This window comes from Myotis myotis, unplaced genomic scaffold (genome assembly GCF_014108235.1).
Source record: "Myotis myotis isolate mMyoMyo1 unplaced genomic scaffold, mMyoMyo1.p scaffold_m19_p_6, whole genome shotgun sequence".
Lineage (NCBI taxonomy): Eukaryota > Metazoa > Chordata > Mammalia > Chiroptera > Vespertilionidae > Myotis > Myotis myotis.
Genome location: NW_023416368.1, coordinates 16,105,114 through 16,122,999, shown reverse-complemented (window position 1 = coordinate 16,122,999; position 17,886 = coordinate 16,105,114). Strand labels below are relative to the sequence as shown.

At 43.9% G+C, this 17,886-nt stretch overlaps 1 protein-coding gene across 3 annotated transcripts in view; it reads left to right on the top strand.

The window, feature by feature from the left end:
* The window catches only part of CYFIP2 (cytoplasmic FMR1 interacting protein 2), a 105,309-nt gene that overhangs the window by 5,891 nt on the left and 81,532 nt on the right, over nucleotides 1–17,886 (top strand). For all 3 annotated transcript variants that reach the window (XM_036312052.1, XM_036312051.1, XM_036312050.1), the window contains exons 2-4: nucleotides 9,101–9,240; nucleotides 10,965–11,054; nucleotides 17,119–17,196. In XM_036312052.1, coding sequence (XP_036167945.1) covers nucleotides 9,124–9,240; nucleotides 10,965–11,054; nucleotides 17,119–17,196 — 285 coding nt within the window. In that variant the 5' untranslated portion in view covers nucleotides 9,101–9,123. The remainder of the gene's footprint in view (nucleotides 1–9,100; nucleotides 9,241–10,964; nucleotides 11,055–17,118; nucleotides 17,197–17,886) is intronic.

Below are 17,886 nucleotides of genomic sequence, written 5' to 3'. Positions count from 1 at the left end.
CCAGCAGGTGCAGTGGCTTCCCTTTTTTGAGTTTTAGCAGGTGCCTCTGAGAGGCAGCTGCTCTCCCTGGATTAAAGTCCTTTCTATTGGTGTCCCTCATGTGGTGGTTTGTCACAGGCCCCCCTCGGGAGCAAATCAGCAAGCTGCCTTCCGTGGTATGACCCCCCCCCCCTCCCCCGCCCCTGGAGGCTGGTATCTGGCTGGTTGGGTGATCAACAGAAAGTCCCCCTCAACCCTGACAACAGGAAGCTGCTGTAAATCAGCACATGCAGTGGCGAGCCCTTGGGCCCCACCAGGGTCTCTTTCTTCGCTGTTAACAAAGAGGACGATAGGCCTTCTCCAGAGGCCCAAGTCCAGGCTGACAGCCTTCTCTGCTCTAACCTCAGGTCCCCTGTGTGGAGAGAAACTGCAGGTGGCAGGGCCTCTGGTCCCAGAAGACCCAAAGTGAGGCCCTTACTTAGCAGAGTCTGCCTAGAGACAGGGCTGGGGGACAGGCCAGATGTCTGAACTGCTAGAAAGGAGGCCTTGGGTTGTTGTCTTTTAAAGTAAAATTTAAAATTTTGATCAAAGCGATGCATGCACATGCTTAAAAAAAAATCAAATGGTATTGAAAGGCGCATAATGAAAAACAACCATTCAGTGCCCACCTCCTCCCAGAGGCTGTGTGGCTTTTAACTCACTGTTTGTTTCCAGTAGTTGCTTCCAGATCTCTAAATGATACACTTGCGCTGCTATTTCTTGATTTATCTATTCTGTGCACCGTCTACTTACTTCCTGCTGTGATGGATGAAGATTTCGCTTTCTTACACCATCTCCCGCCCTCCCCTCCCCCCGTCTCCCCATACAGAAAGAGCTCTATTTTAACCGAAATCCTGTATGAAGTGTCCACATTATTATTATTCTTAAATATATTTGTGTTGATTTCAGAGAAGAAGAGAGAGGGAGAGATAGGTAGAAACATCATTGATAGAGAATCATTGATCAACTGCCTCCTACTGGGGATTGAGCCTACAACCTGGGCATGTGCCTTGACCGGGAATGGAATTGTGACCTCCTGGTTCATAGGTCAATGCTCAACCACGGAGCCATACCAGCCGGGCAAGTGTTGACATTATTAAGATGTGTAAAGGATGATCACAAGAGAGCCAAGTAATGCCCTTTGACTCTATTTCCTTTCTTACATGGCTTTCTGTTTTATCTCAGAATTAGAATGCATTCTCCCCCCATTCCTCACATCCCCCCTTTTTCTTTTACAGTCTGTCATAGCTGTTATTGTATCACGTCCCCATATCTTCCCAGGAAGTCAGTGTTAGCCCCAGCGCTGCCCCTAATCACCAAGTGACCATGTGCACAGTGCTCCTCATCTCGAAGCCTCAGAAAGAGAGCTCAGGTGGGAGGAGGAGAGCTGAGACCCACCGTCTTCTCACCAAGCCCATCACCCCACCTCAGAGGGGTTTACTGTCCGAAAAGGCGGGGCAGCCCCAGCACCTGACAGGTGGCAGTGCACATAAACGGGGGGTTGGGGAGTCGCGGGGGGGAGGGGTGAGGGAGCTGATTTGAGCCCTGCCCATGGTGGTCCAGCTCACCCTGCAGCCTTGGGGGCTGCCCCTTGGGGTTAGTATGGGTGTGTCTGCAGCTCTCTTTTTCTCTCCTACTGTCACCTTTTGATTTTTACTCCACATGGTCTCTGCTTGTAGGGACAGATTCAAATTCCTCAAACTCCCCAAGGTCCTACTCCAGCTTCATCTCTCTTTGTATCACTCCTGCTTATGTACCCCAAATTTCCCCAAAGTAGTCATACAAATACTAACATTTTTGTGGTAAGGACTTTATTGAGATATAGTTCACATACTGTACAATTTACCTATTTAAAATATACAGGTCAGTAATTTTTAGCATATTCACAGAATTGTGCAATCATCATTATGATCAACTTTAGAACATTTTCATTACCCCAGAAAGAAACCTTGTGCCCTGTGGCAGTATCACCTATTTCCCCTAATCCCTACCCCTGGCCTAGGCACCTGCTAATATACTTTATGTCTCTGTAGATTTGCCTATTCTGGACATTTCCTTTAGAAAAGCATATTATACTTCTTTCATGTAGCCTAATATTTTCTTTCTTTTTTTTTTTTAAATATATTTTATTGATTTTATACAGAGAGGAAGGGAGAGAGATAGTTAGAAACATTGATGGGAGAGAAACATCGATCAGCCGCCTCCTGCACATCTCCTACTGGGGATGTGCCCGCAACCCAGGTACATGCCCTTGACCGGAATCGAACCTGGGACCTTTCAGTCCGCAGGCCGACGCTCTATCCACTGAGCCAAACCGGTTTCTGCAAGCCTAATATTTTCAAAGTGCATTCATGCTGTAGCATATTTTCACATTTCATTCCTTTTCATGGCTAAATAGTATTCCATTAAGTGGCTATACCACATTTTATTTACCCACTCATCAGTTGATGGACATTTGAGTCGTTTCCACATTTTGGCTATTACAAATAATGCTGCTATGAACATTTATGTTCAAGTTTTAGTGTGGATGTATATTTTCATTTCTCTTGGGACTGCATCTAGGAGCAGAATTGCTGGCATATAATGGAACTCTATGATTCAAATATTGAGGAACAGCCGAACTGTTTTCCAGAGTTGGTTGTATTATTTCACATTCCTACCAGCAATGCACAGGGGTTCTGATTTCGCATCCTCACCAACACCGCTAAGAAGCCCAGCGAGTTCCAAGGAAGGAGCAATCATGTCGGAGAGGGGAGGGGCCTTGAAGGATGAGTGAAATCAGGTCATACAATGATAGAGGAAAGAGATTTTATTTCATAGGTAACTGTTTACCAGTTATGGAAGCTTTTCACTTTAAGAGCTTGAATGTTAAAATTTGAACCATTTTGATGCAGTTCTTTCTAAAGTATAAACAACTTCTTTGCTATTTATATTCCTTCTCCTCCTCCCCAACTTTGAAAAACCTGGTGTCTTGGACATAGCAATGCCTTTCTTGATGTCTTGGGTTCATCCACTCATGGAACACAGAGTTCAGCTGAGTTATGAGTGTGTGCTCAGCCCTGTGCTGGGAGCTGAGTGTGAATTAGACGCAGCACCTGCCCTGAAGGAGTTTATTGTTGAGGTCAGGAGTGAAAACATGCTAAATCATGTAATAAAGTATTATGGAAGCCGTGGAAGAAGAAGCATGCTGGGTTCAATGAGGAATGAGGGAGAAAGTGGATTCAGGTGGGGGAGGGGGTCAGAAAGGCTTCCTTGCGAGGTAACCATTCTTGGTCTCTCCCAGCTCTGGAATCATCCTGGCAACAGATGAAATAGGTTGAGTTCTGTTGTAAATCATGATGTTGGTGATACTTCTGCAGGCTATGGAAGTGCGGAGAGTGGTCATTCCATGGCTGAGCTACATCTGTATGGTTCCTCTCCACCTTGTAGAGCTCTGTCTCCTCTCTACAAGCCACTGCGAGGCTTGGCTGCTCTTAGCATCCGGCCTGCTTCTAACCTGTGACTGTGTTTTACAGATGGTTCAGGTAACACTCTGCAGGTGGCTCCAAGTGGCCCCTGTGGGGTTTGGAGCCACAGGTCTGACCACTGGACAAGAGGAGCGTTCCTCTAAAATGCACTGCCTGTCTGCTCAGAATTAGCTCCATGGTCCATTTTGGCGCACTCTTTGGCAGTCTTATAAGAAGCACACAAGTGACCTTGTCCCTGCTCGGCCCCCCACACCCATGAAGAGGCTCTGGCATGTAAAAGGGTCTTAGCTGTAGGGGAACGCTATGACCTGTAGAGCTATAACCTGTCACAGCAAACCTGAGCCCCCATACAAACTCCAGACACACCCAGCTTACACCCGCGATGGACATGCTAGCTAGATGCCAGATTTCTTCTTGGAATTTTTTTTTCTTGCTCAGTGAAATGCTACTTTTAAAACATTTTTTTTTAAAAAAAGGGACCATCTGAGGCTTTCTTTTAAAATATATTTTATTGATATCAGAGAGGAAGGGGGAGGAGAGAGAGACAGAAACATCAATGATGAGAGAATCATTGATCAGCTGCCTCCTGTACGCCGCCCCCCACCCCCACTGGGGATCGAGCCTGCAACCTGGGCAAGTGAATCAAACCTTGACCTCCTGGTTCATAGGTCAATGCTCAACCATGAACCACACCAGCCAGGCAATGTTCATATATTTTAAAATTTGTTTTTATTTATTTATTTTAGTTGCTTTCTAGCTGGAGAGATTTACAGACAGGGAAAATATTTCCTGGCCTCTTGATGTTCATGAGACCCAAAGGGCAAAGTTACCTAATCTTTCTAGCTTGTGAGAGTCTTGTTCTTTTTGCGGAAGGAAAAGGCAGCCAAACTGAAGAGGGGGAAAAAGTAAGTGCTTGGTACCTTCCAGAAAGGTACAAAGGTAGGTGTGGTCTAAAAGAAAGGGCAGAGAACTGAGAGTCAAGATATCTGCTTTCTGCCCAGCTCAGCCACTGGCTGACCATGTGACCTTGAATGGGAGTTTTCACTTCTCAGTGACAACAGCAAAAATAGCACCTGCACTTTCTTAAACCTGCAGGGTCGTTGTGATTGAGGAAGTCAAACGGAAAGATCTGTAGAACTGAGATAAAAATATAGAGGTGTGATAATAATAATGCCTTCCTTTTTGTGGAAGAATTGCTGCAGTGTTTAATTCATCCATTCACTCTATTTAAAAGAGGCCGCCTGACCAGCTAACATTTCCCGAGTGCTTCCTCTGTTCCTGCTGCTGGACTAAGCATTCCACATGCCATCATGCTATATAATTCTCAGACTGACTCACTGAGGGCAGCGACTGTTATTAATTAGCGCCCTTTTGCAGATAAGGACACTGAGGCTCAGGTTAAGTAATATGTTTATGGTTATATAGCTAGTAAGTGGCAGGAGACAGATTTGAGCCCGTAACTCAAGCTTAACTACTATACTTAGCCTAATATTCCACTTCAGTAAAAATACCTTTTCTTCATTTCCTTCCAGAATGTCAAACAGAAAATGACAGTGCATCTTTTGCTCACAGAGAGGCAGGGTTTGGGGTGTGGGTAGTCAGGCCTGCATTCCCAAAGCCAGGTTCTCCTAGCAGCTACCCTGCATTTGTGGGCCCACCTCCTCTTGCTCAGGCTCTGTCAGTCATCTCAGCCATGGGCGATGGTGGGGCCTGAAGCCCTTCTCAGAAGCACATTGCCTGCAAGCCCAATGTTATTACTTGTCTGGTGACTCCAGGCCACTGCGTTTGAGTTTGTTGTGAAGACACTGAACTTAAATACGCCGTGAATACCCCACAGTGAGAGGTGGCAAGCTGCGTCTGGCAAATGATGCTCCCAGAACACTGTTCATTTTTAAACATTTTATTAATTTCTCTTCCAAAATGACAAAACAACCATGTAAGTCGAATATAAAGAATGCCTCTCATTTGGAAGGTTGCATAACAGGCAGGGCATGTGGGCTAGAAAAAATAACTTCATTTCCATGTATACCTCTGTTAACATTTCCAGTAGGTTTTTTCTTTCTGATTGATGTGGAGTTGGCAGTGACTTTCAGCACTTGAGTTAAAAACATCTGATTTCCTTCTTCCTTAGGCAGTGAGTGATCTACAAACACACAGAGAAATCCATTAGAGAAGCTGTATTTACAAGGAGAAAATAGAGGTTGCATTAACGAAATAAAGACTCCTAACTTACTGGCTCTGTAGGCTGTTCACTTATGATTCTCTTCAAGGAAAGTGTAAGGTTATTATTGTGTTGAAGCAGGAAACCTTAAGGATTATTCTGGTCAACGAGTATTTTGATGTCTGCAAAGCCCAGAAGAAACCCAGGTTATAGGAGAAAGGAGAGGGGAAAGGTCATGGCAAGTAGGAGTCAGGGCAGACAGATTCAAACTGGGAGTACATACGCTGAGCTGGAGGGCTTATGGGAAATTTCAACATTTATAAAATTGGATAAAAATATAATAAATTCCTACGTCAGCATCACACAGCATTGACAATTATTACCGAATGGCCGATTTTGTTCCATCTAGTATCCACTCTTCCCCATGTAGTATCATTTGGAAGCAAATACCTGTACCCTTTTATTTATATTTTAGAAGGTATTTCTAGAAGATAACTCTTTTAAAACATAATCTCAATATTATTATCACATCTAAAAACTAGCACTATTTCCTTGATATTATCAAATATCTGAGTCAGTATTAAATTTTCCAATTTTCTTACAAATGTGATAATTTTATTTTTATGATGCTTTGTTTGTAATAGGATCCAGATAAGGTCTTATCATCTATAGCTTCCCCCTCCATCTCTTTTTTTTCTTGCAGTATTTGTCGAAGGCACTGAGTCATTTGTCTAGCAGAGTTTCCCATAGATTATATTTTACTGATTACATCACTGTGGTGTATTTTAATGTGTTCTTCTGTCTTCTGTGTTTCCTGTCAGTTGGTATCAAAGGCTTGATGAAATTCAAGTTTTTGTTTTGGCTCCAGCATTCTTCATAAAGTGATGGTGTGTTTTTCCATCAGAAGGTGCATAATGTCAGATTCTTTCATAACAGTTGATGGTCAGCGCCTATATCCATTTGTGTATTAGGGGCTGGGGAAATAGGAATATTTTAATTATGCCACTGTTTCTGGAAATAAAAAGAGAAAGAACTTTATAGAGAAAAACATCTCTGTCTTCTGCAATTTGGTTTTCAAGTGGTATCGTTTGTATAGGAAAGACTGGTTAAGTGTTTGCTTCTTTTCTTTCAGTTGGTGATTTTCAACATAAAAATTGGTTCACAGGCATCCTCCAATACGAATAAAGTAATAAAATCCAAGTTTTTGTTAAGTGTCTTTATGATCTCATGGATTAAGACATATCTGATGTTGTTGCAAGTCCACTGAGTTATGCTGGGTGGTTCTCACTTTGCCCTGTCTTTGGCTAATGGAAGCTGCCTCAGCTTGGCTGCTGGGTCCCTTTGACACAACCCCGTTAGTTATAGGTAGGTAGCTGCTTCTAGGCCTTTTTTTATAGGACAAACCTGGGTTCCAACTACTGCTCCACCACTTTGCCAGCACTTGACCTTGTGCAATTGCTTAAATTCTGAGTTTCTGTTTGCTCACCTGTAAAATGGGAATAATCATAGTTTGTAGGGTTGATGCAAGGTTAAAATAGTCAAGTATTTGGCAGAGTGTCTGACATGGAGTAAGGGCTAAAAAATGTTTAGTTTTATTATTGTTATTATCATTATTATTATTTGAATTAATGAATAGTGTCATCAGGGTTTTGTAGCTTGCTCCATAAAATCATTAATCCCATAAAAACTTACCTCCTCCTGCAAAATGCAAGAGGAGTTAATATTAATGCAAGAAAGAAGGCCATCTTTCTTGTGGATTGGCAAATGGTTTTGCTGTGGAACTGAATGCCACACTTAGAATTCAGGAGAGAGAAGAGAGAAGAGGAAGGAACATAGGTGTGGGAAGGGCCTGAAACCACAAGATGAGGCCAGATGCCTGTAGAAGGCAGAGGGGAAACCTACTTCTGAGCTCTCTGTGTCCTAATTAAATGTGGCCTTGGCTCTTGCCAGAGTGCATGGCAGGGGTGAGGGTGGTGTGTGGGGGTGAAGGTTGTTGGGAACTCTAAGTGTGAGTCATAGTTAGCTGCTCAGTCCCATCTGCCCGCCCAACCACAGGCCTAATGGCAACAGTAGTTTAGGGGCAGCAAGCCCCTGGGGACACTCCAGCTGTTTCAGCCCCTGGACCCAGTTCTCAGGTTCTTGGTCCCCTTTTCCCCATTTCCTAGAACTCCTGCCCTTAGGCACATCTCACTCCTCCCTGTGATGGGGTGGGAAGGGATGGGTGGGACGACTTCTGTGACAGCAAAGTGGGCCTTCTCTTTGCTTCCTTATTCAAATGTGCTAAAGGGTTAGCTTAGTATTAATCTTCTTGTAAAAACAGTTTTTAGATTTTTTGTTCACATAGTCTACTATTCGTCTGTTTTAGTTTGCTTTGTTCTTTGCTTCATTTATGTCTGCTTTTCGTTTTCATTTCTTTGGGTTGAGGAAAATTCACTTCATTCAGTTCCACTTTCCTATTTTCTACGAAATGCATTTAAGACGTTTATTTATGCTCTCGTTCAGTTCTAAATATTCTATAACTTCTATTTGGATTCCTCTTTAGCTGTAAGTAACGTTGAAGTGTGTTTTTATGCATTTTCATAGGTGTGGGGTGCTTTTGGCTGTTATTTGCATTATTGAGTTCTGATTTTATTGCACTGTGATCCGTGAATGTGACTGCTAGGAGATCATGCTTGGGAAAACTTAATGGTCTGAGTCATGATCATTTTTTATCTACATTTCACTTTTGCTTGAAAAAGAAATGTGGATTCTCTTTGCTGAGTTGGTTAACTAAGCTGACTGCCTGCAAATCCTCATGGAAGCCACTGCACTCTGCCAGCATCCCAGACACAAAAATGTTTGTTCAGGGCTGATTTGTTTGGTGGGACTCAAAAAACATACCCCGGCCAATGGATGGCTCTTCGTTTTTGCAAATAAGGTTAATATTGTTGGAGTCTAAATTCTTTAGTCCCAGTTGAATTAGCTTGTAAGACCTAGCCTCTGGTTTCAAGTGGATACTCGTGGCTATTGCAATCATGGGCTTTTGTGCCATGCCATAATTTAAGCGTGGAACTGATACATTTTCTCTAAAAGAACAAATGATGGGGGCTGGCCGTGGCCTGTGTCCTAGCATCAGGCGTTATTTGAAGTCCTTTGCCCTTGGTCACTGTGGTTGTGTGGGTGTCACATAACTTCTCGGAGCCTGGCTTCTGCCTCAGCTCTGTGGATTTGATACCGTGCTGATCACAGAGGAATGTGATGCTGCTCAGCCGAGGTCGTAGACATAGAAGTGCTTGTAAACCATGAAGAGATCCTCAAATATCAGCTGCAGGTTAAGGGCACCTTGTGAAGAAAGAGAAAGTGTGGTCTTAGTGCATGTTACCTCCCTTTGTTCTCTGGAGGGAGTCTGAACTGGTGAGATTTAGAGAAGTGTTTGGAGGGCCCTGAAATTCTTCATTCCCTCCCTTCCCCTCAGTGCGGAATACGGAAACTGCAGCCATGACCACCCACGTCACCCTGGAAGATGCCCTGTCCAACGTGGACCTGCTGGAAGAGCTGCCCCTCCCTGACCAGCAGCCATGCATCGAGCCTCCGCCTTCCTCCATCATGTACCAGGTCAATTCTCCGAGGGCTCTGGGGGGATCAGGAACCCGGGGGGTCCCCTAAGAGGGTTTGCCCTGAAGGCAGAGGGAAGGGGGAGCTCTGCATCTAGAAGGTGAAAGGTCGTGAGCTGATGGAGTCCCTGGTGCCCTGGTGGAGCTGAGTGTAAGGAATAGATTAGCTAGTAAATGTACACCAGGGCTGCTCCTCCTCCCTGGGGAAGGCTTGTTGATCTGCTCTGACCCCAAATACCTTCCCGGCTGTTCTTGCTGCAGCACCAGCCAAGGCGTTGGCAGCTCTGACCTCATGAATTAAATATTGCAATTTAGAAACCCCTAGAGCCTGCCTGGGTAATTACTTTTCCTTCATGTATGTGAGGAGAGCTCTTCAACTCCTCACAGCAGCTAATGGCTCAGGGAAGCCCGTTACAGTCGTTTGCTTTCGCCCAAGACGGGTGAGCTTGTGCTAAACCATGATCAGATGACTCAAGACCATGATCCACCAGGGTATGGGGGAAGGGCATCGTGCAGCTGGATTCTGCCTTGCAAATAGCCCCTGCTCTGGGTGTGCAGGGCGAATATGCCAGGCTAAGAAAAAAATAAGTTAATTTGAAATTCTTTGCTGTATTTGATCTTTTGAAAGTTCTTGGGCTGCTAAATGAGACTAAATATAATGCACAATATATTTTTAATTTCATTCAGTGATTAGATTTACGAAGCACATGCCTGAAGTTTCAACTCATAAACGTTGTTTATTCACATTTTCTAACCCACCTTGAAATTTTAATTATATGAATCTTTTAAAAATATTTATATTGATTTCAGAGAGGAAGGGAGAGGGAGAGAAAGATAGAAATATCAAGGATGAGAGAGATCATTGATCGGCTGCCTCCTGCACACCCCTACTGGGGATCAAGCCCACAACTTGGGCATGTGTCCTGACCGGGAATCGAGCTGTGTCCTCCTGGTTCCTAGATCACATTCAACCACTAAGCCACGCTGGTTGGACAATATCTTTTTTATTATAAGCCATACAAAAAAAGTATAACAAATAAATTTTTTATAAATATGTCTATGTCTATGTCCATATATATATATATATATATACACACATTTTTACCATCTATATATATGCATATATTTTTAATATAACAAGGGAATCATACTATATATATAGTGATGTATCATTTGACTTTTTTAGCTTAAAATTTATTATGGATATTTTTCCCTGACAATACTACATTGCTGCCACATTATTTTTAACTACCATCTACTACATGTAAATCCATTGTATGAATATACTATGATCTAATTAGCCTTTCGCGGTTAATGGACATTTGAATGATTTCCAGTTTTCTCTATCACAAAAAATGCTGCAGTTATTACCCTTTACATATGTATCTGCACCCTCAGGTGAGTGTTTTTGCAGCTGCTGGATGAAAGCAGTGCGCATCTTAACTTTTCAGCAGCTGTTAGGTGTGTAGAGTATCAGTAAGCATTTATTCCCAGGGCCAGGTGGGGTGACCCTGATGGGAAGCGGATGTGGGCCCTGCCTGTAGGCAGCTCCCGTCCAGTGTGGCCGAGTGGGATTTGGGGGAGGGAAGATGAGAGGGTGATGTGGACATAGCTTTCCACAGAGAACTGGTGGCATTTGTTGGCAGCAGTGCGTTCCCCTGGGCACCCAGCCACCTTGGACCTGTTTTTCAATAACCAAATGTTCCTGTCCTCCAATTCCCACAGGCCAACTTTGACACGAACTTCGAGGACAGGAATGCATTTGTCACAGGCATTGCAAGGTACATCGAACAGGCTACGGTCCACTCCAGCATGGTGAGTCTCTGGGACCCTGCCAGGGCAGGAGGGGCTGTGGGCAGCTATTCCAGGACCTCCAGCCTCAGGCAGACCCACCTCCTTAAGCCCATTCTCACACCTGCCCCAGCCTCTCTCAGTGCCCAGGGCCATCCTGTGCCCTGTGTCTTCCAGCTTTGCAAATCCTGCTCACCTTTAGGGCCCAGCATTATCCTTACTCTTCACTTCCCTGAGCGCCTATAGCAGCGGTTCTCAACCTGTGGGTCGCGACCCCTTTGGGGGTCGAACGACCCTTTCACAGGGGTCGCCTAAGACCATCGGAAAACACATATAAAATTACATATTGTTTTTGTGATTAATCACTGTGCTTTAATTATGTTCAATTTGTGACAATGAAAATACATCCTGCATATCAGATATTTACATTACGATTCATAACAGTAGCAACATTACAGGTATGAAGTAGCAACGAAAATAATTTTATGGTTGGGTCACAACATGAGGAGCTGTATTTAAAGGGCCAGAAGGTTGAGAACCACTGCTTTAGAGATACTTTATACTCTTGAGCAAAACAAAAGGTTTCTCATAAAGGGACGGTGGCTTTGGAATCACATGTTGTTGACCCGAGGAAGCTGGTGGCCTAAATCGTTCACACACGGGGCCAGCTGTCTGACCCATCTGCGAGGGATCGCTCCTTCCCTCTGGGGCTTTCGTGGATTTTATTCTCCAGCAGCACTGAAATTTGAGGAATTCAGATTCCTCGTTCTGCAGCTCTCTGGAACTTTCTCTCTATATCAGCTGTACTCTAAAACCTGGTCTTATCATACCCCACCCATTTATTTAATTAGTGTGCACCTGGGGCCTGCAGAGACTGTGCTAAATGCTGGGGAGGGGGATACAAGGACAAACGGGGATTCTCAATGGGTCAAGTGGAAATATAGACAAGCTTACCATTTATCAAACACTTTCTGTGTAGATATTTTAAATGCATTGTCTCAGTCCTCAACTCACTGTACTGTGAGGTAGGTTCTATTACAATACCCATTTCATGGATGTGAAAACTGACGTCCAGAAAAGTTAAGTTTCATAGGGTCCTACCACTGATAAGGTCTGTCTGCTCTAGACTACTCTTTGCAGACCAATAAAAATGCACAAAATTAAAGGTAAATGACATGGTAAAAGTATAAAGTTCTTTGTTTTTGAAGGGGCCTTGAGGGTGTTGGGGAGAGCTTGATGAAGGAAGTGGCTTTTGAGTAGGGCCTTGTATTATACATATGTATGTATAAAATATGTAAATACACAAATTACATAACCATATATATAAACTTTAAAATGTATAAGGTATGTTCATACATGATATTATGGAACTTTATAACAGCCCTGTAACTTGCAAAGAGGTCATTATACCCATTTTAGGGATAAGAAAACAGAGGCCTAGAGAAGTTAATAGCAAGTTGCTCATGATCCCACTAGTAAATCATGGGGTTGCACCTGGAATCCGGACTTTCTTTTTTTTTTTTTTTTTTTTTTAATATATTTTTATTGATTTCAGAGAGGAAGGGAGAGGGAGAGAGAAAGAGAGATAGAAACATCAATGATGAGAGAGAATCATTGATCGGCTGCTTCCTCCACACTCCACACTGGGGATCAAGCCCACAGCCTGGGCATGTTCCCTGATGGGGAATTGAACCTTGATCTTCTGGTTCATAGGTCAACCATTGAGCCACACTGGTCAGGCCAGAGGCAAAAATTTTCAAGGCTGCCTAGGTTTGGACTGTAAGGTACATATAAAGAAATTCTCCGGTATTTATGGAAAACTAGATAAGGGTCTGTGATATGCTACAGACTGGATGCCTCACACGTCCAGAGGCTAAAAGTCCAATATCAAAGTGTCAGCAGGGTTGATTTCTCCTAAGGCCTCTCTCCTTGGCTTGCATACCGCCACCTTCTCACTGTCCTCACATTGCCTTTCTTCTGTGAGTACACACACATATGGTGTCTCTGTGTGTCCAAATTTCCTCTCATTAAAAGAACACCAGTCAGATTGGATTAGGGCCCACCCTGAAGGCCTCATTTTAACTTAATCACCTCTTTAAAGGCCCTGTCACCAACTATAGTTCCATTCTGGGGTATTGGGGGTTAGGGCGTCAACATATGAATTTTGGAGGGACACAATTCACCCATCATAGAGGGTTGTAATTCATTTAATAAAAATGAAAAGCAATAGAAAATTGTTTATCCCTGGGAGAAATGTGAACAGACCTCTGCTTGGGGAATAAGTTCCATTTGTTAGTTATGTGTAGAATAAGTTGTGAGGCGAATACACTGGTTGATACGGTTATCTGCATTGGAGGCATTAAAGGCTGAGTGAGGCTGGTTGAGGGCTGGCTAAGGAAGTGGATATGAGAGACACTGGAGGTTAACTCCATCTGGCTTAACAGTTGTCTGTATAAATACCAGGTCAGGGGCACCAATCGGCGAGTCAGAAGGAGGGGCTGGTTTAGAGGGGGATTGTGTTTTCTATTTCTGCTGTAGCAGATTGTCACAGACTTAGTGACCTAAACCAACACAAGTTTATTTGCTTACAGTTCTTTCTGTCAGAAGTCCAGCCAGGATCTTACAGGGTTAAAGTCAAGGTCTGTGGAGGCGACTCCGTTTCCTGGCTTTTCCCAGCTTCTACAGGCGGCCCACCTTCCTCGGCTCACCCTCTGCCAGCCAGCAGTTCGATCACTCCAGTCTCTGCTTCCACCCTCCATCCCATCTCTGACTCGCCTGCCTCCCTCTTTCACTCATTGGGACCCTTGTCCTTACCTTGGGTCCACCAGATAATCCAGGACAGCCTCCCTCCCCATTTCAAGGTTTCTAACTTAATTACATCTGCAAAGGCCCTTTTGCTGTGGAGAGGATTGTATTCACAGTTCTGGGCATCAGGATTCAGGCATCTTTGTGGGGCTGTTATTCTGCCGACACAGGGATAGTGTTGATACGGTCTTAGATGGGTCAAGAATAGGGTGTACCATTGGCCTTCCTGAGTAATGCCCAAACCTCACTTCACTCAACAATTTCTACCTTGTAACTTGCTAAATCTCTCTCCAGCATACCTTATCAGCAGCAAAGTGTCTTCATTAGATGCTCAGCTTCTTGTATTTCTCCTGCCTGCACTTGGTAAGTCTCTCAAATGGTGGGAGAGCCAGAAGAAAGAGGAGTGAGAGAAAGTGTATAAACCATGTAATTGACCAGCTGCATGGAACGGTCAGGGCTCTTTGCTGGAGGTCAGATAGGGGCTGAGTAAGTGCTGAGAGGTACAGTCTGTCACTACCAGTCCTGAAACTTGAGCTGAACTCACATTGCATTTAAGTCATGGACTTTCAGAATCTTATAAAAATAAAGGACCTTAGAGATCCTTTGTCCAGCAGCTGCCACGCTGGCTGCCCATTGGGTTCACCTGGGGGGCATTTGAAAATGCTGATGCCTGGGCTCCCTCCCCAGGGATAATGATTTATTTCTGGGAGGTCGTGGCCTGGGCATCAGGAGTCTTCCAAGTTCCCCAGGTGACTAATGTGCAGCCAGGGGTGAGACAGTGATTGAGACCAACTCTTTTCCTCCAGTGAGAAAACCATGACATTTTTCAAGGTAAAAGGTAGGCCCAACAGAGCCAGGACCAGAAATCAAGCTTTCCATGGCCCTACCAGGGGAGCCTTCCACCACGCCATTCTGACCTCTATATCACAGGCTTAGTTATACAACAAACCTGGTTGATGGTCACCTGCCCTGGCCATAGGTCAGAGTCCATCTCATTCTGTTCACTGCCCTAGTCCCAGCAAGGAGCCTGGGACCCCTCAGGGCTCAAACATTCTTTGGGTGAGTGAGTTGGAATACTCACACCTACCAAGGGCCAAGTTTGTTGCTAACATGCGCCTTATGTTTCTGTCACATCCCTTTTCTGATGTGTGTTCTGAAGCAATGGCAGCAGGAGACCCACACATTTCACCTTGATTCTCTGTCATCTCAAGGGCAACGTGTTCCTGATTTTCAAAGTGCTGATTGAAAGTGTGAGTTGTCGGTGGCATTGGCTGTTGAAAACAAAACCATAAAAAGTAATGAGCTCTAAATTAAATCTGACCTTGTACTAGAAAGGTATTATGAAATAGACATGACATGTGGAGTAAAAAAAATAAATCAGTAAGGGCTCATTTTTATATCAATACAAACATTTACAGAAGAGATGGTCTAAAAATACTCTTTTTTACTGTGTTTTTGAGATATCGTTCATAGAACATAAAATTCACCCTTTAAAGTGAACAGTTCAGTGTTTTTTAATATATTCACCATGTTAGACAACCATCTCCACTATCTAATTTCTGTCACCACAAAAAACAACAACAAAAAACAAACCCGTTAGTAGTCACTCCCAATTCCTCTCTCTTCCCATTCCCTGGCAAACACTAACCTACTTTTCGTTTTTGTGCATTTGTTGATTCTGAACATTTCATCTTAATGGATTCTGCAATATGTGGCCTTTTGTGTCTGGCTTCTCTCATGTAGCATCATGTTCTCAAAATTCATCCATGTTGTGCTAGTATAACGTATCTTCACTGTATTCCTTTTATAGATGCACTAGAGGCCTGTTGCACGAAGAGATTCGTGCAATAGGCCTTCCTTCCCCTGGCTGCCGGCACTGGTTTTCCTCCGGCACCCGGGACCCAGGCCTTCGCTCCGGCCATAGCGGAGAAGCCAAGCTTCAAGGCTTCTCCGCTCTGACCACAGCAGAGAAGGCAAGCCTCTTCAGTCTTCAGTCATCTTCTGTCTTCACTCCACGCCTGCATATGCAAATTAACCATCATTTTGTTGGGTTAATTTGCATACTCATTCTGATCAGCCGGTGGGCATCACGGAGTGACACCAATTTGCATGTTTCTCTTTTATTAGTGTAGATACTATTCCATTCTCTGGCTGTACTGCATTTCATTTCTTCATTCATCAGTTGTTGGACTTTTTGGGTTGACTCCACTTTTGGCTATTAGAATAATACTACTGTGAACAAGTATGCAAGTTTCTGTGTGGACCCATGGGCATTTACCTAGGAGTGAAATTGCTGGGTTATAAGGTTACCCTGTGTTTAACTTTTTGAGAAACTGCCAGACTGTTCTTTTTCCTCGTAATACTGTTGGCTCCCTTTACAGATTACATAGAGTGTGTATGTGTGTGTGTGTATTCCATTTAGTTCTCATAAAACTCTTTGAGGTTGTTATTGTCATCATCACTAAATGGAGAATCTTAGGTTCAGTGATTGCCTGAAGGCCAAATGGCCAAAGAGTGATGAAGCTGAGATTGGAGCCTAGATATTTGTACCCTGAGTTTAGGGCTCTTTCCATGATAGCACTTACTAGGTGTGGTGCGTCATCACTGTATTTTTCAGATTTATTTTTGGTGCTGTTGTTGGTTTTGCTATCTGCTCTGCATTATTTTAAGGAATTGATATTAATAATTTTTCTGCTTGTGAAATAGTCACATAAGCTTTTCTAAAAAAGTGCAAACATTATGGTCCTATGTGATAGGAAAAGTGAGTGCCCCGCAGAGAGCCTGCTAGTCCTATTCCACCAAAATATCTCCAATATACCATAATGTACTTTCCTAATTGCTACTCTTTGTTTAGTTTTTCTTTATAGCCTATGTGCTATGCATACTGTTTTGCTAGTTGCTTATTTTCTTGCTAAGTATATCTGGGACAACTTTTGCTGTTGGAACAAATAGATCTGTTGCCTTCTTTATGAGGTGGCTATCCATCTTTGAGAACTGCAGCCTGCTTACAGAGCCCTTGGTGTCTGATGAGAATACCTGAGGCCAGTGCTTCTCAAACTTATGTTGCACCTGGGAGGGTGCATCCCCTGGGAATATTCCTGAATGCAGATTCTGATTCTGTCAGCCAGGCAGCGGCCTGAGGCTCTGCATTCCTAATGAGCCTCCCAGGCGATGGGGATGCTGCTGGTGTACAGATCTCACTGAGCAGTGAGGTTTTGGGGGCTGATGAGAAGCCTGTTGCACCAGGGCAGTTTCTCCCTGATTAGCGTGTTTTGCTTTTCAGAATGAAATGCTGGAGGAAGGACACGAGTATGCGGTCATGCTGTACACCTGGCGCAGCTGTTCCCGGGCCATCCCCCAGGTGAGGCTGTCCTTCCCTGGGGGCTCTCCTGCCGCCAGGGGGCACCACCACCCTCCCCCTTACCCCATTCAGGGAGCTGAGTTTCTCCAGGTGGCAGGGAGCAAAGCTAATCCAAGGGGACATGCTGAAAACCTTCAGAGAGTTTCCCATAAAACTGATGCCAACTTTGAAAAAATTGTTCAATATACTTTATTTGGAAAACAGTATATGCTAACTGTACAACATCAAACCATTGCAGAAAGGTATAAAGTAAAAAGCAAGACAGCCCCAACTCCTCACCCCCACCCCCCAAACCCACCTCCCATCCGAGCATGATCACTGTGGACATGTGTTGCTGCCTGTTCCCCTGGATCTTTCTCGCTGATTATCCTGAATATTTCTATGATTATTATTTTGTAAATAATTATTTACAAAGCGTATGTTGCTTTTTACTTATATAGTTCTGCCACTTGATATTTTTACACTTTATTCCTTTTTAAAAACATATATTTTTATTGATTTCAGAGAGGAAGGGAGAGGGAGAGAGAGATAGAAACATCAAAGGTGAGAGAGAATCATTGATCAGCTGCCTTCAACACCCCGCCCCCCCCACACTGGGGCCCACAACCTGGGCATATGCTTTGACCCGGAATCGAACCGTAACCATCTGGTTCATAGGTCAGTGCTCAACCACCAAGCCACGCCAGCTGG